This window comes from Pygoscelis adeliae, unplaced genomic scaffold (genome assembly GCF_000699105.1).
Source record: "Pygoscelis adeliae isolate BGI_AS28 unplaced genomic scaffold, ASM69910v1 Scaffold121, whole genome shotgun sequence".
NCBI classification, from domain to species: domain Eukaryota; kingdom Metazoa; phylum Chordata; class Aves; order Sphenisciformes; family Spheniscidae; genus Pygoscelis; species Pygoscelis adeliae.
Window position 1 is genome coordinate 4,804,416 of NW_008824359.1, and position 14,693 is coordinate 4,819,108.

The 14,693-nt window shown below is 40.0% G+C and overlaps 1 protein-coding gene across 1 annotated transcript in view; it reads right to left on the minus strand.

Annotated features, from left to right (window-relative positions):
- RUNX2 (runt-related transcription factor 2) overlaps positions 1-9,853 on the minus strand; it is an 81,658-nt gene extending 71,805 nt beyond the window's left edge. The window contains exons 1-3 of the mRNA XM_009319741.1: positions 9,836-9,853; positions 8,550-8,706; positions 2,838-2,942 (exon numbers count right to left, since the gene is read on the minus strand). Of these exons, the coding sequence (XP_009318016.1) occupies positions 2,838-2,942; positions 8,550-8,706; positions 9,836-9,853 (280 nt within the window). The remainder of the gene's footprint in view (positions 1-2,837; positions 2,943-8,549; positions 8,707-9,835) is intronic.
- Positions 9,854-14,693: the final 4,840 nt, after the last annotated feature.

The window sequence follows — 14,693 nt, forward strand, 5'->3', positions numbered from 1 at the left end:
GCTGCTCCTACTGCTGCTGGAAAGCACGCAGCATTCGTTCGCTCGAGTCAACTTGCCAACAGAAGGTCAGAGTGCCTTGCCTATAAACAAGCCTTACAAATTCACGATCTGAAGCATGATGTCATGTCTTAAAATGATAAGCTGGCAACAAAGTAAATGACATTTTGTAAAGATGTGCATAATTTTATGTTTACGCTACTTAGAATGAAGGTTCTAATAAGTCATCGGTTGTGTTCCTTTAAAGGGAAGTTTTATAACTGAGATGAATCACAACTGCAAAAGATCAAAGTTAAAAAACATCAATGATGCCATGGGGTACTTTTTAATCTTGTAATGAATGATGATCATGTGCTCTTATGAAGTTGGTCCAACTGCCAACGCCAGATGTGTATATTAAGAAAAAAGTTGTTTGTGATGTGACAGCTCTGCTTGAGCTGCCAGAGAGAGGAAAACTAGGATAACATGCTTGGGATGTCAAAGTGAAATACAGAGCCTGGCAGAGAGGGGCACTATTTGCCGATACATAATTTGTTAAGAAAAACACATTTGCTATCAGAGCCGCTCGTTGACTTGAATTCCTTATTGCCCCCAACCACCTAATTTTCCTCAAGCAATGTAAATGCCAGATACACTTCTTGAACAAATACTACCAAACAGTAATAAATCTACCCGAGTGCAGGGGCTCTCAGAAGGAAGCAGAACTTCAGTGAAACTCCCACAGCTCACTGGAGCTACCCTTTCCCTGAAAATTCAAGTTTAATAACTAGTTATTCTGGAGGTGTCATAGCCTTGAAACTATCAGACTGCAATAACAGAACTTGCAGAACCAAAATGACACCAGAGTAGAGCTTCACTAAGTATTTAGCCAAAATATTAAAATTCAGGTCGGCATTCAAGCTCAAATTTGGCTTTCTTTTAAAAAAAAATAAAGATTAAGAAAGACACAATAACCCCATCTCGGCTGTAAGAACTAAGTTACTGAGCATTCCTAGGTTCAGCTATTCAATGAGAATAGCAGACAGGTATCACGTACAGAGGCCTTTCAGGTCTAAACTAAAAAACTCCAGCAGAACTTGGAAATCTTATTAATTTATATGAACACAGCCTCGCTTTTAATCCATTGATCACCAAAACGGTTAGTCCCAATGCAAGCAGGTTCCCTTTCTGTGCTACACAGCGTAGTCCACGCTATTCTCCGCATCATTTTCAAACTGCTCTGCTCTTTCACAGGGGTTGTGTCCTCTGCTGGGAGAACTCTTCTTTTGGGGATGCCTCAATACATACATGGAAGCAGCCTCCAAATGGGAATGGCTAAATGATATATAACTTATTCTCTGGTTTTTACTGCATGAATGCAGTTTGCCCAGTGTCTCCAAGTAAGCTACATGGAGCAGCAGCTGCAGGTGAAAATTAAAAATAGGAACTGATTCAGCTCGGGAGAGAAGACAGAACAAAAGTCCCCTTGCTGTGACAGATGGACACCTCAGCTGCGAGCAGGTAGCAATGCAAGTATCTATGTAATGAAATTTATCCATAGCTACTTGCTTTTTCTTATCTGTTATTCAAGGTGAAACTCTACAGCCTGGACAGTTCTTACAGAAGGCATTTCAGTTCCTGTCTCTCCGTGTAAGAGGAGGTGACACCACAGCATCTATTAGCACAAGGAACACTTAACTGCGTGAATTCTGTCTACGACTTTCTACTTCTTCTGTCTTTGTGGTATTTTAAACAAAACTCCATGAAAGCTCCTTAAGGGTCTCATTTGTATGTGCAGATCAAAGGCAAAATAATTATTTGAGATGCTTCCATTACAGGGATTTTTTTAATGTGGGTTATTCATCAAATAGTTCTTAATCTCTAAATGTAATTTAAATACAGCTATACCTGGTTAATCCAATCAATTTAGAAAGAATCGCTCCAGTTAGATTAAAAAAAACTCCAGAACTGGCTCATCGGTGATACCCATATGATATGAGACTGGTAACCAGCTAAATGTGCTAGACAGAGAGACAGACATATAAATCATGAGGGATTAACCAGACTTGACTGTATCTAAAAATAGGTGCTACCCATAAAACTGCTAGAACATGACAAAACAAAATTGTCATAAAAATACAGCCAGTGATCATTGCAAATAGATTCTTAGTAAGTTAGTAAGTGCACTGCTATGCGGTAAACATGCTGAGTGAAAATCTGCTGGGCTAGGTTTAAATAAAATGTATATTCTGTGCACAAATAAGAAACAAAGACCACGCTGTTGATACACTGGTTTTTTATCTTTCTTTGGCCCCCAGGGGTCTATGATGAGTCCATAGCTGAAAACCAATTTCAGGTATGATGAGATTAACCAGGTGCATTAATTATCTGATGGCAAAAGAATTTAAGGGCAAACAAAAAGGCACTATATTATATATTTTCTCTCTGCGCAAGGACTGATCCTGAAAGATCAGTCTCTTATTTTGTTCTAAACATCTTCAGTTGGAAGCTTACGGGAGTTAGTTTAGGGAATTCAGCATGTTGCAGGATTGTATCTGTTATGCCTAAATCAGATTATATATAAATACAGTGGGTTTAGTTCTCATTTACACTGACAGATAATGTATCAAGACCTTGATGTGAATGAGAATCAGGTTTGTGATTGCCCAAATTCAGCCAAGCACTTAAGTGTATGTTTAATGCAAGTATGTGTGTGGTCCAATAGACTCCAAATTAAGCATGCGCTTACATATTTTGCTGAGCAAGAACCAATGTTTGACAAAGATATATATTTCATTTATGGGTCTCTGTTAAACAAAATTAAGCAGACGTAAGTGCAAAAATAAGAATATAATACTCACTTCTTGGCTCCCTTGGCCCATCCACTGTAACCTTTATAGCTCTGTGGTATGTAGCGACTTGGGGGGGATTTGTCAGGACAGTTATTGTCAAAGTAAAGCTCTTCCCTACAAAGGGAAAAAAACAACAAAGAATGAGTGATTACAACATGAAAACAGTCACATGCATGTTCAGTAAAGAATCAGAGACGTTTAAAATTATTCCCTGTCGTTACCACAATCGTGAAAATTAAAAACATAACTGACCATAGGAGTTTTCCTCCCCTTTAGTTTTACTCTATGTCAAGAATATGTCCATGTGTTGACAATCTAAATGTTCCTTATTTAATAATGGGTCATCATACAATGACAGAACAAAAGTGATTCACTGCTGAGGACAAGCCAAATTCTTTGCTGTATTGAAAGTGGTGTAAATCCAAAGCAAGTCAGATAATTTAAAAATTTACTCCAGTTTTGCAGCTGTGTGACAGAGAGCAGAATGTGGCCACATGTTATTTACTTCACACAGTTTTATCATTTCATTTGTTTGACTTGACTACAATAAGATGAGGAAATAATGTATTTTCCTCCTGGGAGTTATTTTAACAGGGAATCAGTGTCTCCTATCCTTCGTATGCCAGGGGTAATACGATGATATCATTATTATGGAACAGACTTTTTTCCCCTACATACATTCCATCTATGAAATACTAAGAAAGCCCCCAACTTTCGTGAGGGTGAGAAACTGCTGTGTGCACGTATGTGGCTATTGTAAGTCTGCATTTTTTTTTTTATTTTTCCAAGTTCAAATTCACGCAGAGATTGCACAAGATCATCCGCAGCCTTTAGCTGAATGAAAACATTAAAAAGAAATAAAGCACACATTCTCACAAGGCGCTGGCCCCCGTTTGGGAGACTCACTGACAGTTGTAATCTGTTAGATATGCAACGGTTAGTCATGTCAGATAGTCAAAACTGAAAACTGTTTCAAGACAGGAAAAGGTGGGCGTACAACAGTGACTCAATAAAACAGTCAGCAATCTTCGGCCTTCATGCTCATTTAAGCTGCTACTTTACCAGACACTTAAAACTCTCTTTTTTTCCCCCCCCTCCCTGTGTGTATGCGTGCATTTTTGTTGCTAGGGCTTTTCCTCTTGCTGAACTCTGAAGGCATTCAATCAAGACACAAATCTTAAACGATATGTAACAGCACAAACTTAATGCAGTTTTTTTGAGCCTAATATAGAACAGCTTATATATAAGGCATAATACAGAACAGAGCTTTGGCTGTCAAATCTAGTAATTGGTCTTTCTTTCTGGTCCAAGTCGTATATCCCCCAAACCTGCCTGAGACACGCATCATTTATTATCAGGAGTGCAACTTCAAACTGTCTTGGCTATATTTTTCACGAACTAGAATGTGACACAGGTTTTTTTTAAGGAAATATAACTGTCATTTAGAGTAAAATGATTTTCCAGGTGTAGCTGCGCTCCAGCTGTGCCCACCACTCTGAGAGATGCGGGGTAGAGGGGAGGTCAAGACCCCAGCAAAGGTGCAAAAATCTCAGGAGGCTGAATTCTGCCTCAGTGGAGACGCATGGCTGAGGGTGGCTTTCCCCAGTTTCATTGGGAAAGGGATTATTTCTCAAATCTTTTGAGAGCGATCATCACAGGAAGAGAGTTAGGTGTATGTAGGACGTCCAGTCTTTGCCCAGTCCTGCCCATCCGCCGTCCCCAGAGGTAAACTGTGTGTCCTGCCAGCGTACAGCGTGTGCGTAGGCAGCCTTCAGGCATACAGCAACAGCCCCACCGAAGCGCACAGTGCCTCCACGCCTGCCTGTTTAGGGCTGAAAAGGGTCCGTGCCTTTTATCCCTCTCCAAGCAGGAATTCAGCCTATTGCTTGGATATATATAAATTCGTCAGGGACAGGTTTAAGGCCTCCTTCAGTGCCAGCCTATCATGTCAAAAAATTCTGACTATTAAATTGTGTGATGGCGCCATTCAGATCACAGTTACCCATATAAAATCAGTAGAATATTATTGGTAACAAAGATACTAAAGGGATTTTCCATATACTTTGAATGAAGAATTTGGCTTTCCAATTTATATGCCAAAAAGTATAAAAGTCTATCATGACTAAAAATTAACCGGACAAAATATACTGTAAGAGCCTTTAAAATCACGTCTGCGTAATTTTCTACACTAAATATATCTCAACAGGGTACAGTGGACAGAAAAACTGCGCTCAATATATAAGGGCTACGTTTCGACCTCTGCCTGTGATCACTTCTAAACTGTCACCTCTCAGCCAGCCTAAGGTGCACAGGTAAGCATCTAATTTGAAAGGGAAACTGTTTTTGTTCCCTAACTGGGATTCTACCAAACAGAAGCACTAATGAAGTAACAGTGATGAAGCCCCCTCACACTCAGTAAACAATACATCACTTCATCGTGGGGAGCTGCGCGGCCATGCCAGCGCACTCAGGTTCCAGAGCTTTCAAGAGATGATTTACATATTACAGGATTAAGAACAAAATAAATTTTTAAGGTCCCCCGTTTCAGTGATGCTTATGCCTTCCACGGATATTTCACAGACATCCCTCCTCAGCTACGAAATCCTTTAATGCACTTTTTATCACCTTTCTTTATTGCCCTTAGTCATTTCAACTATCCACTTTTAGAGGCTAAAGACTAATTGTAGTTCTCTTTCATTAAACTCCCCAGCCAAGCAGTCATCTGGCACTATTGCTTCAGTGTGTCTAAACTGTGCATTCTTTGTTATTCACACATGTGAGCCGAGCTGACACAGAGGAGGACGAGATGGACATATGCTGAAGCACAAGGCAAACCCCAGAAATTAGCTTGAAAGGAGACTCGGCAGCTTGTGTGTGTTGCATATTTTTTCAGTTAGATGCTAATGTGATTAAAGTATCAGGACACAACAAAATTAAGGTTATGATCCTTTGCTTATTGAAGACAGGAATTCTTTCTTCTCTGTGCTGTGGATCGGGCTTGTAAAAGTGAGCTACCGCCTGAAAACCACATACAAACAACTTCTGCATTCACATAAAGCACCCCGGTTACTTATTCTTATGAATCCAGAAAAGGTGTTTAAGAGAAATTATACAAACAAAAACGTGAAGCTTCTGTCAGGCAAGCAACATTAATATGTATAAAAATCAAGTTTCTCCATTGAGCCCTGGGAAGCAAGAAAAAACGTGGGAGAGGAGGTGAAGTGGTAAGTTGATGATTCAGACTTCACAATCAACTTTAGAGATACAGAGATCAAAGAGCGAGCTGTTTAGAAAGATGTAAATCTAAAGTCAGGAACAGGTGTGGATTAGTTTCTCGCCACTGAAAAATGATTTCTTTATTACTTTATTTTTCCTGTTCTACTTCAAGACCTGTATCTACTGATATTTGTCTATGTAAGGAGCTTTCTCACTTCTGGTTGCAACTACTGCTTTCTTTCCCTGCTATTTTAAGCAGAGTTCTAAAAATCTATCATTAATGATAACTCTTTCTCCTTCTCTCCCTCTCTCTCTCTCCCCCTCTCTGTTCTAAGTCTGGAAGACAAGTCTGGACCAATTTCTCCATCCTGCCTCTGGCAGCAGAATGCAGCATTTCAGATCCTCCACCGAGTCCCGGCTGCTTCAAAGGAAAAGCCCTACTTTCTTCCGTTAAGATCATAAGAAATATAGGGGGAGGGGGTCAGCTCTGTTTGGACATAATTACACTTCATCAAAAGAAGCTTTCTTCATCTTCCATGCGTGAAAAGTCTGCAAGCAGTTAAGTCTGTCTTTTTTCTTCCTTTTTTTTTTTTTAAATATAAAAATTGCTATTTGGGAAACTAGCCAAAACTCAGAAAGCCAATATAGTAAAACAGTGCACACCCTTTGTTTTTCTTTGAAGTCTCTTAAATAAATATGTTGAGGGTTTGAAAAGTACACTATCGCTTTTCCATAGATTCTACCCAGATTGATCAGAGAAAAAGTCTATTCCAAGTCTGCTAGATGCAAATATAAATTAAACTACTGGAACCAAATTTTAGGAGGTTTCTGTTTGTATGTGTCTGTAGCCGTATCTACTGAGGCTTTAGGCCCTCTATTTCATTTCCTATGCTTTAATAAAAAAGTATATATCATAGGTTTCAAATGAAATTCACAGATCAGAAGTACTACATCACATTTCAGTTCTTTTTCAGCACTACTGAAACACTGATACACTACTGAACTTTTACTGTAAGGCAGCAGTAGTGATGGAGCCAGAAAACTTTCAAACCTAATCCATCAGCAGAATAACAAAGCAGACTGTTTTTTTTAAAGAAAGCAAGACAAATGGAAGATATAGGTAACTCCTTATCCAAAAGCGCAATAAACTCCATATTTATATTGCATTACTTTTACGATAGTTATTCTGTGTTTCAAGTTATTCTTTATTATCGATACTTTTCAAGTTGTAAAATGATAAAGAGAATTGTTGGCCAGGTCACTAAAATAAAAAATAGCCATTGTAAGCCATGCTTATGGAATCACTTTCACAAAGCACTTGCAATTGTAAAAGTGGGCCAACTGATTTAGACTATCTAAGCCTCTGTCGTATATTTAATTTTTCTGGGACAAATACTCTTTCCTTCCTTAAGATGAATTACAACTGCTTTCTAAAGAATATTACTGTAAAATTAGCTTTATTGCTGATTTCCCAACACAGTTGTTCAACTTCTATTGCTTTGTTTTGGCCCATGCAGGGCTAGTTTAAAAAATGAATAATTACTTCAAATACATAAAGGAAAAAATATGTAGGTTGAATCAACGACTGATACAACAAATCCCTCTGAAGATTCCTGCAGCAAAAACTGAAGTGCCACCTTCCTTCAAGCTATCTTTTCAATCATTACCTCCAATTTGAAAGCAGCTACAAGACTCTTAAAGAGGAATTCTTGCAGACTTGCAATGATTACAAAGTCTTTCTATGAGTGCAGTGCAGTTTTCCAGATTATAGGAAGCTCCTAAACAGCTGGAAGACAATGACAGCACTCTACATCTTAAAAAAAAAAAAAAAAAAAATTAAAGTTACCCTGTAATTTAAAGTAAAGGTTAAATTTAGTTCAAGTCCAAGCTTACCAGCAATTCATAAAAAGTCAACCAGTTTACTAAAAAGAAAACTATGGCTTATTTTTGCAGGTCATACGCAGTTTGATTGTAAAGGGCAAGGAAGTCACTAGAAAGCTTTCCACCAAAAATTGTAAGCCCTTGAAGATGTAAGCCCTTAAAGAATATAACCTATAGCACGTGATATGCAAAATCCCCTTAATTATAGGTCTTTTACAACAACTTCAGAAGCAGCTCTACTGCTAAAGGGAATTCTCCATCTCTCATTACCATGGCCTGAGATACACTCTCTGACTACACATAACTCAGATCACCAACACCCCCACTTCCTTCTACCTTTACTGTGTGATTAAAATAGGGAAGCAGGTATTCTGTGAATCATTTTTCAAAACCTGTGTCTCATGAAAACATACAGAGACATGAGGAGTCAGAAAAACTTAAGAGAAACTCTTAACTTGGTTTCCACAAATGCTGAAGTTTGCAAATACAGCACGCGTTCATCCCTCCAAATGAAAGGCCGACAACGATTTATTTACAAATTAATCAGTATTGCATTGCAAAGTAAGTCTGACGTCTAGACATTGTTCTTGCTTCATTATGGACACGTAAAATGCAGCCGCCTACCTCTTCCACTTCTGCCCACAAATCGTAAGTCATTAAATCTGGCCACCTGGTTCTTCATCACAGCAGAAGCGTTTCGCAGCTCTGCAGAGTAGTTCTCATCGTTTCCAGCCATGACGGTGACCACCGTCCCATCAGGCACTTCTCCTAAGGCCACCACCTGTTAAAAGGGGAAGACAACCACAACTCGTGAAGCAACACTTTGAAAACGCGTGTCTCCATCCCAGCTTTGCAGGCTGCCATGCTCATTACGAAGCTCTGTGGCAGCTTCTCCAGCCCGCTGTGGTGAAGAGTCATGTATTAGCTGGACACAGAACAAAGTGCCACATCAAACAAAGAAACATCTTGTATTGTCTCCCTTTCTCATAGTCTAATAGGGAGTTTCTTCTTTGTTACATTTCTTCAGAAAAATTCAACATCTTATGTAGAGTGTATGGTTTAATGCTTCCTGAAGGCCAACTTTGTTCTTAGCAACCAGTGAGCAGCGAGAAAACATGAGGCATGGCTCATATCCATAAATCATACGCGGGAGAGCATTTGAAATGGAAAGTTAGAAATTACTATTAGCAGCCATATCACCCAGATTCGGTTGTACGTCCCTGCTGGTTGCACCCATCACTGACCCTGGAGCTCCTCACACTTCAAGCTAGAGAGAAATCCCCATCTACCCATCTCAGGAGAGGCACCGGGGGCATTAGCAGACAAAGCTCCCCACCCAACACGCTGCTGCGTCGGAGCACTTCATGGCTGGCATTCAAACTCTTCAGATGCATATATAAAACAAAGGCTGTATTTCCTCGCAGGCATGTAAATTTTCATAGCACTCGCAAGAGTTGCATGTGGTTAGTGCCGATACCTCCCTCACATTCCAGGACGGGTGAAGAGAAGATATTAAAGTATTTCTCCTTACGTTTCAGCTAGCTGATAGTCTCGCTTTTATGCTTCAGTGGTTGTGTAGTGCTCCAACATCTGATTAGATAAATGCCACGGAGTAGACAGCTCCTGTCTTCTAATTTGAAAACACCAGGGATACCTACAGTGTTACTGCACTGTGACTTTTAAAAGTAAAAATCAAGTTAAACAGGAATGCTAAGTTACTAGGAAGAAAACATATGTTTCTTCACATCGGGTAAAAAAAAGTCCACAAAAGTATCAAGAAAATAATTTCCTTTTGCCCAGTTAGCTAATACTGATGCTGGAAATAAATTTATAACAAAAAGAGATTCACAAATATTGCATGGCTGAGCCCTAACTTGAAAAAAAACCATCTTGAGATACAAAGTCTGTACCCTTGCAGTTTCTACCATGGTCAGATATGACTTTTTATATTATTCAGAGTAATTTATTATGTCTCCTGAAATACATATTACATTTTGTCATAAGCCCTGCTTGAAACGTCTTTCCCATAAATGATCCTGTCTGAAACTAATAATTGCAGGTTGGACTTTAATATTAATTAAGTGGAAAGAACGAGGAGTTCTGAATATATAGGGAGAGCATTATGTGGCCCAGTGCACTGTACAGTGTTTCTCTAAAACAATAAAAATTAATGACAAAGGTATACAAAATCTGAAAATATTTAAAATAGACTATATTACTGAAAATTATAGCTTGTCTTATTTAAAAGAAATATTGAAAAGAAAGAAGAAAGCAAAGCTGAAACGCTGTATAAAAAGGATGTACCCTGGTGCCTTTCTGTTTTTCCATAAAACACCAGGTAATACCACCCAAAACTGTAAACTGAGTTTTGCCACAAAACACTTTGAGGTCTCCGCCTATCAAGTAAAGATTTTACTTTAAAGTGATATGAACGTCCCTGAACAGAAAAACACAGGAACCACCGTTGTGGATAAGATCTGAGGTCCCCCTAGCTCACTGCCTTGGGTCTGACAGCAACCAGGTCTGACGGCTTCGAAGTGAGGTGTAAGAATAATAAATAATAACCAAATAACAAATAATAATCTGCTGAACAGATTATAGAGCTGACTCTGACCCTTAATAAATGGATATTGGCTTAAACTCTAAAGCGTGGGGCTTGAGGCTACTTATAAAACACTCCCTTCCCAGTTTGCGATAGACCACGCTATCTCTGGACAGCCTTAGCATCCAGGGGAGTTGCAACCTATGCTTTTTATATCTCACGAAACAAAAAAAATATCACATTAACTCCAGAAATGCAAAGAAGCTGAGAGCACAGGAGGAAGTGCGAGTCTGCCAGGGGCCTCGGAAGAGGGAGCGAAATGACGGCAGCCTCAGCTCACCTCCTTCTCTCTAGGTAACCAGAGCACGGAGCAGGCAGCAGCATCACATCTCCGTCTCAGCCCGTCTCCCGAACACGGGTACAGCTTGCAACACCTGGGCGTGAGGCAGCAAAACCTCTTAAAAGGCCCCCCCTGTCCCCCGCCGCTTCTCAGAGGTTTCCTCCCTACCCTTTCCACTCGACGATGTCATTTCAATTTGTCAGCTTAGACATCAGCCTGAAACTGCACGTGCCGCTGCCAGAGTCACTGGGCCGATCACGCCTGATCAAGAACTGCGTCATTGCTAAAACGCACCGGCTTTTTGATGCAGTATGATGCAATATCGCTATTCGTCTCAGTAGGAGAAGCCCGAAGGAAAAGGCAAACTGAAATCAGAGGTGAAAATAGATCTTTGGCTAATAAAAGAAAGTCCTATTACATGGGAAGCTCCCCTGCTATGCAACAGGAGTAAAATGCTTGTTCTTTTCATAATTTCGTACTTTTCTGCCATGAAATACCAGAAGGCTATTGCACATATACATAACAGCGCTGGTTAGAAAAAAGCTTTGCAAAACAAGTTTGAAACCTGGAGAAATACACACCATTTTGAGAATTTTAAAAAGTAACTTTACATACCGAAAGACTGTTAGCATAAACCTTGACTTGGTAATTTTATGCCACATATCAATCCAAATTTATTTACATATTCTTAGAAAGAGGATTGTAAGTGCACTGTGAAATGAATAAGGACTGCGTAAAAAATTAAAGATTAAAAGTAGGCACAGTGCACATTCCTTACCTATTCTTCAAACATAAATAGCTCTAGTATTTCAAAATCTTTATTTTCCATATTAAACTACCTACACATTTTGGTGATTAAAGGTAGATTTTGCTTTTGCTTTTTTTTTAGCTAAAGCTCCAAAAGGTACATGAAGTCAGATGAAACCACAAAATAAAACCAAACCAATTCTTACAAGTTGAAAATAACTATGTATTTTTTGCATAGCACAATTCTCGTCTGGTTAGGCAACCTGCTTGCCCAGTTTCGGTCCAGTGGGATTTGAACTGGCCAAAGTATGTACCCTAAAGACGGAAGTCATAAGCACGAAGCAAAACTACTATACAACAGCAGGTACTAAGACTTTCTGCAGAGTAAAATGCTTGTTTCAAAAAAAAGCTGGCTTACATGCTAAATAGTTCCTCTCAGACATCGATATCTACCACTTCAACAACTTTTCTTGCGAAACACTGAATTCAAACAGCCTCTGAATGTAAAATCTTCCGTATTGAGAACGCCTTCTCCAGAGATTGCCAAAAGAGCATCTGATACTATTAAAAATATTTTAATGTTCTGTAACTTAAAACAGAATAACTGATTTGCACTACTTTTTGTTTCAAAATATACATCTGGGCTGACAATTTATACAGCAGGTTTCAGCTTGAAGCTATTTAAAACAGCTGAGTTACAAACTCTGAAAATTGGGGTTTGGAGTGGAAATGCTGACAGACCCTTAACTACTGTGGTGCTACTGGGGAGAGGTTTTAGACTTCACGTCCCTTTTTCTTCCCCTGCCTTTAGGTCCACTAAGGCTCTTTGCTACCATCAGCATCATACAGAAGCCACTTGTAACACCTAACGTGGCAGTTTGGGTCTTTATGACTTTCAGTAAAAACTCCCAGGCAGACACATAAACAGAGGGCCAAATCCTGACGAGTCTACTCAAATAAAAGTACCGCTGGCTATTAGGATTAAGAAGTGAATATGATGTGGACCCGGCTGCACAAAATCTGTTTCTTTTATGCTGGAATATCACTAGATAGTTAGAGCTATATTAATAGAAAAAAAACTCTTGCCCGCAAAACCACTTTGCATTAACAATCTTATTAGTTAGTACTCTCAACATGGACTCCCTCCCCAGTGCGTGTACGTATAAATACTTAAAATTCAAATCTAATACTAAGCCAACATTATTTCCAAAAATTATAATCAAACCCAGCACTGTTTATAACATACTTCCTCTCCTGCATATGATTTATATCTGTTTTTTTAAATTAAAACAGTGCTATATCCAGAGTACTTTTTAACTAGAGATCTCTGCGAGAGAATTATGACACACTTAAAACACCACTCAAAACATTATCATCAACATATTATTTATTGCCAGTAAAACTTCAAAAAGTGTGTTGTCTGTGAGCTATTTTACTTTCAAGTTACTGTTTAGCCGAGATTTCTATAGCCCAAATCTGTCTTTTTTTTCCTTTTCAGAGATAATTCCCATTCTGTCATATCACAGTCAAGTGTTTCACTGTATGATACATGCAGCTTCTTTGGTCTAAAAGGACTGGACAGCTGCATGCAAGTTACATTTGGAAAATGAAATCCTTTTTTTAAAATGGTCAAAACTACTTCAACTGAGTTTCAAAATAATTCACCAGTAAATAAGGGCGTATATCTCTTTGGCATATTTTAAAAAGTACACCTCGCATACTGCATGTGAAAACACAGATGCACCCACAGCGGAAGGCTGCAAGGTGCAACGTGTACTCCTGATGCATCAGTAAATCGGTCAGATCTACACCTCCCTGTCAGCAATCAAATATAGGACCCAAATATAAGACATGTATAAATATATATATATGAACACAAAAAGATTGGGAAATAGTCTAATCCTTTTTCTATCCTTTTATCACATGTAAGTATTCTTATTGTAATAATATTCTAAATACTTTAATATTTAGTTTAGATCTTTCCCTTATTCTAATGACCTGCGACCGCATCCTTTGAATTGCTGTAAGGTAGGAGAAGGCTCAGACGTTTCAAATGAAAACTGCAATGCGAGTACGATAACGTAAGAGCTCTCCTGCCTCTTCTGTAAAGAGTAACTATAATACCAACTTAATCTAACGCTCAATTAAACTACAATCAGAGTTCTCCAAAAGCTCCTCCTCCTTACCCCGCAGCCCCTGTGAATCAGAATCACCGTGATCCACACCTAGAGAGCCTTTGAGTGCTACGCCGAGTTACGGAAACAGAAGACACCCCATTTTTTCTGCCATTTCTACTTAGTCTGACCATCACGACCGTTTGCACCAGGCCCTGTGCAGAGGGTTCCTCTGCAACTCCAGGCTCTCCAGGCTGCTTCCCCCATGCGAGAGCGCTTTAGCCAACTCTAATCTGTATCCCTATTACGTTTTCGAAGCAAAGCTTCATCTTTATCACCAGTCACTTTAACGCCAGCTCATTTAACCGCTTCTACTAATTTTTCCCGGATAAACAGCCATGATAACACAGCTAGCAACCGGGAAACACAAGAACAAGGCGACGTTCTGGGAACGCGCTGGGTGAGACCGTTTCCAACCTCTTCTACCTTCTGAGTGATTTCCAGGCGCATTATTTTTCACGTAGCGGGTGCGAGAGCGATGAGCCCCTCGCAGGGCCACCCCACCCCGGCTCCGACCCCGTGCCCCCCCCCCTGCTCGGGCAGGTGCTCTGGCACACCCAGGCCATCGCCCTCTCCCCACCAAAGGCCACGGGAGAGAAAACTCCAGGGGCAACGCTTTCAAATATTGCTAGGGGAAGAAAAGGGCTTGCTTTAAAGCACACAATTATTGTTGTTGTTATGACAGTTTCTAAAAAAATCTTCTCCTCTCATTAGCACGCCGTGGGGTTGTAGACAGAAAATTAAAAGCAGCATCCCCGGTGCAGATCGGGGTGGTATTTATTATTTAAACGTGCGAGCCCTGCCAAGGAGAGCGTCTTCTGGCCAGACACTTCCTCGCTTGTCCACCAGGAGAAGGGAGGGGGCCCCGTTCCCCCCCAGGAGCCCCGTCCCCCCTTCACAGCCACATCTCAGCCCGGGCTGCCTCTGGGGTAGGGGGCAAAGCCCCGCCCCCCCCTCTCCCACCC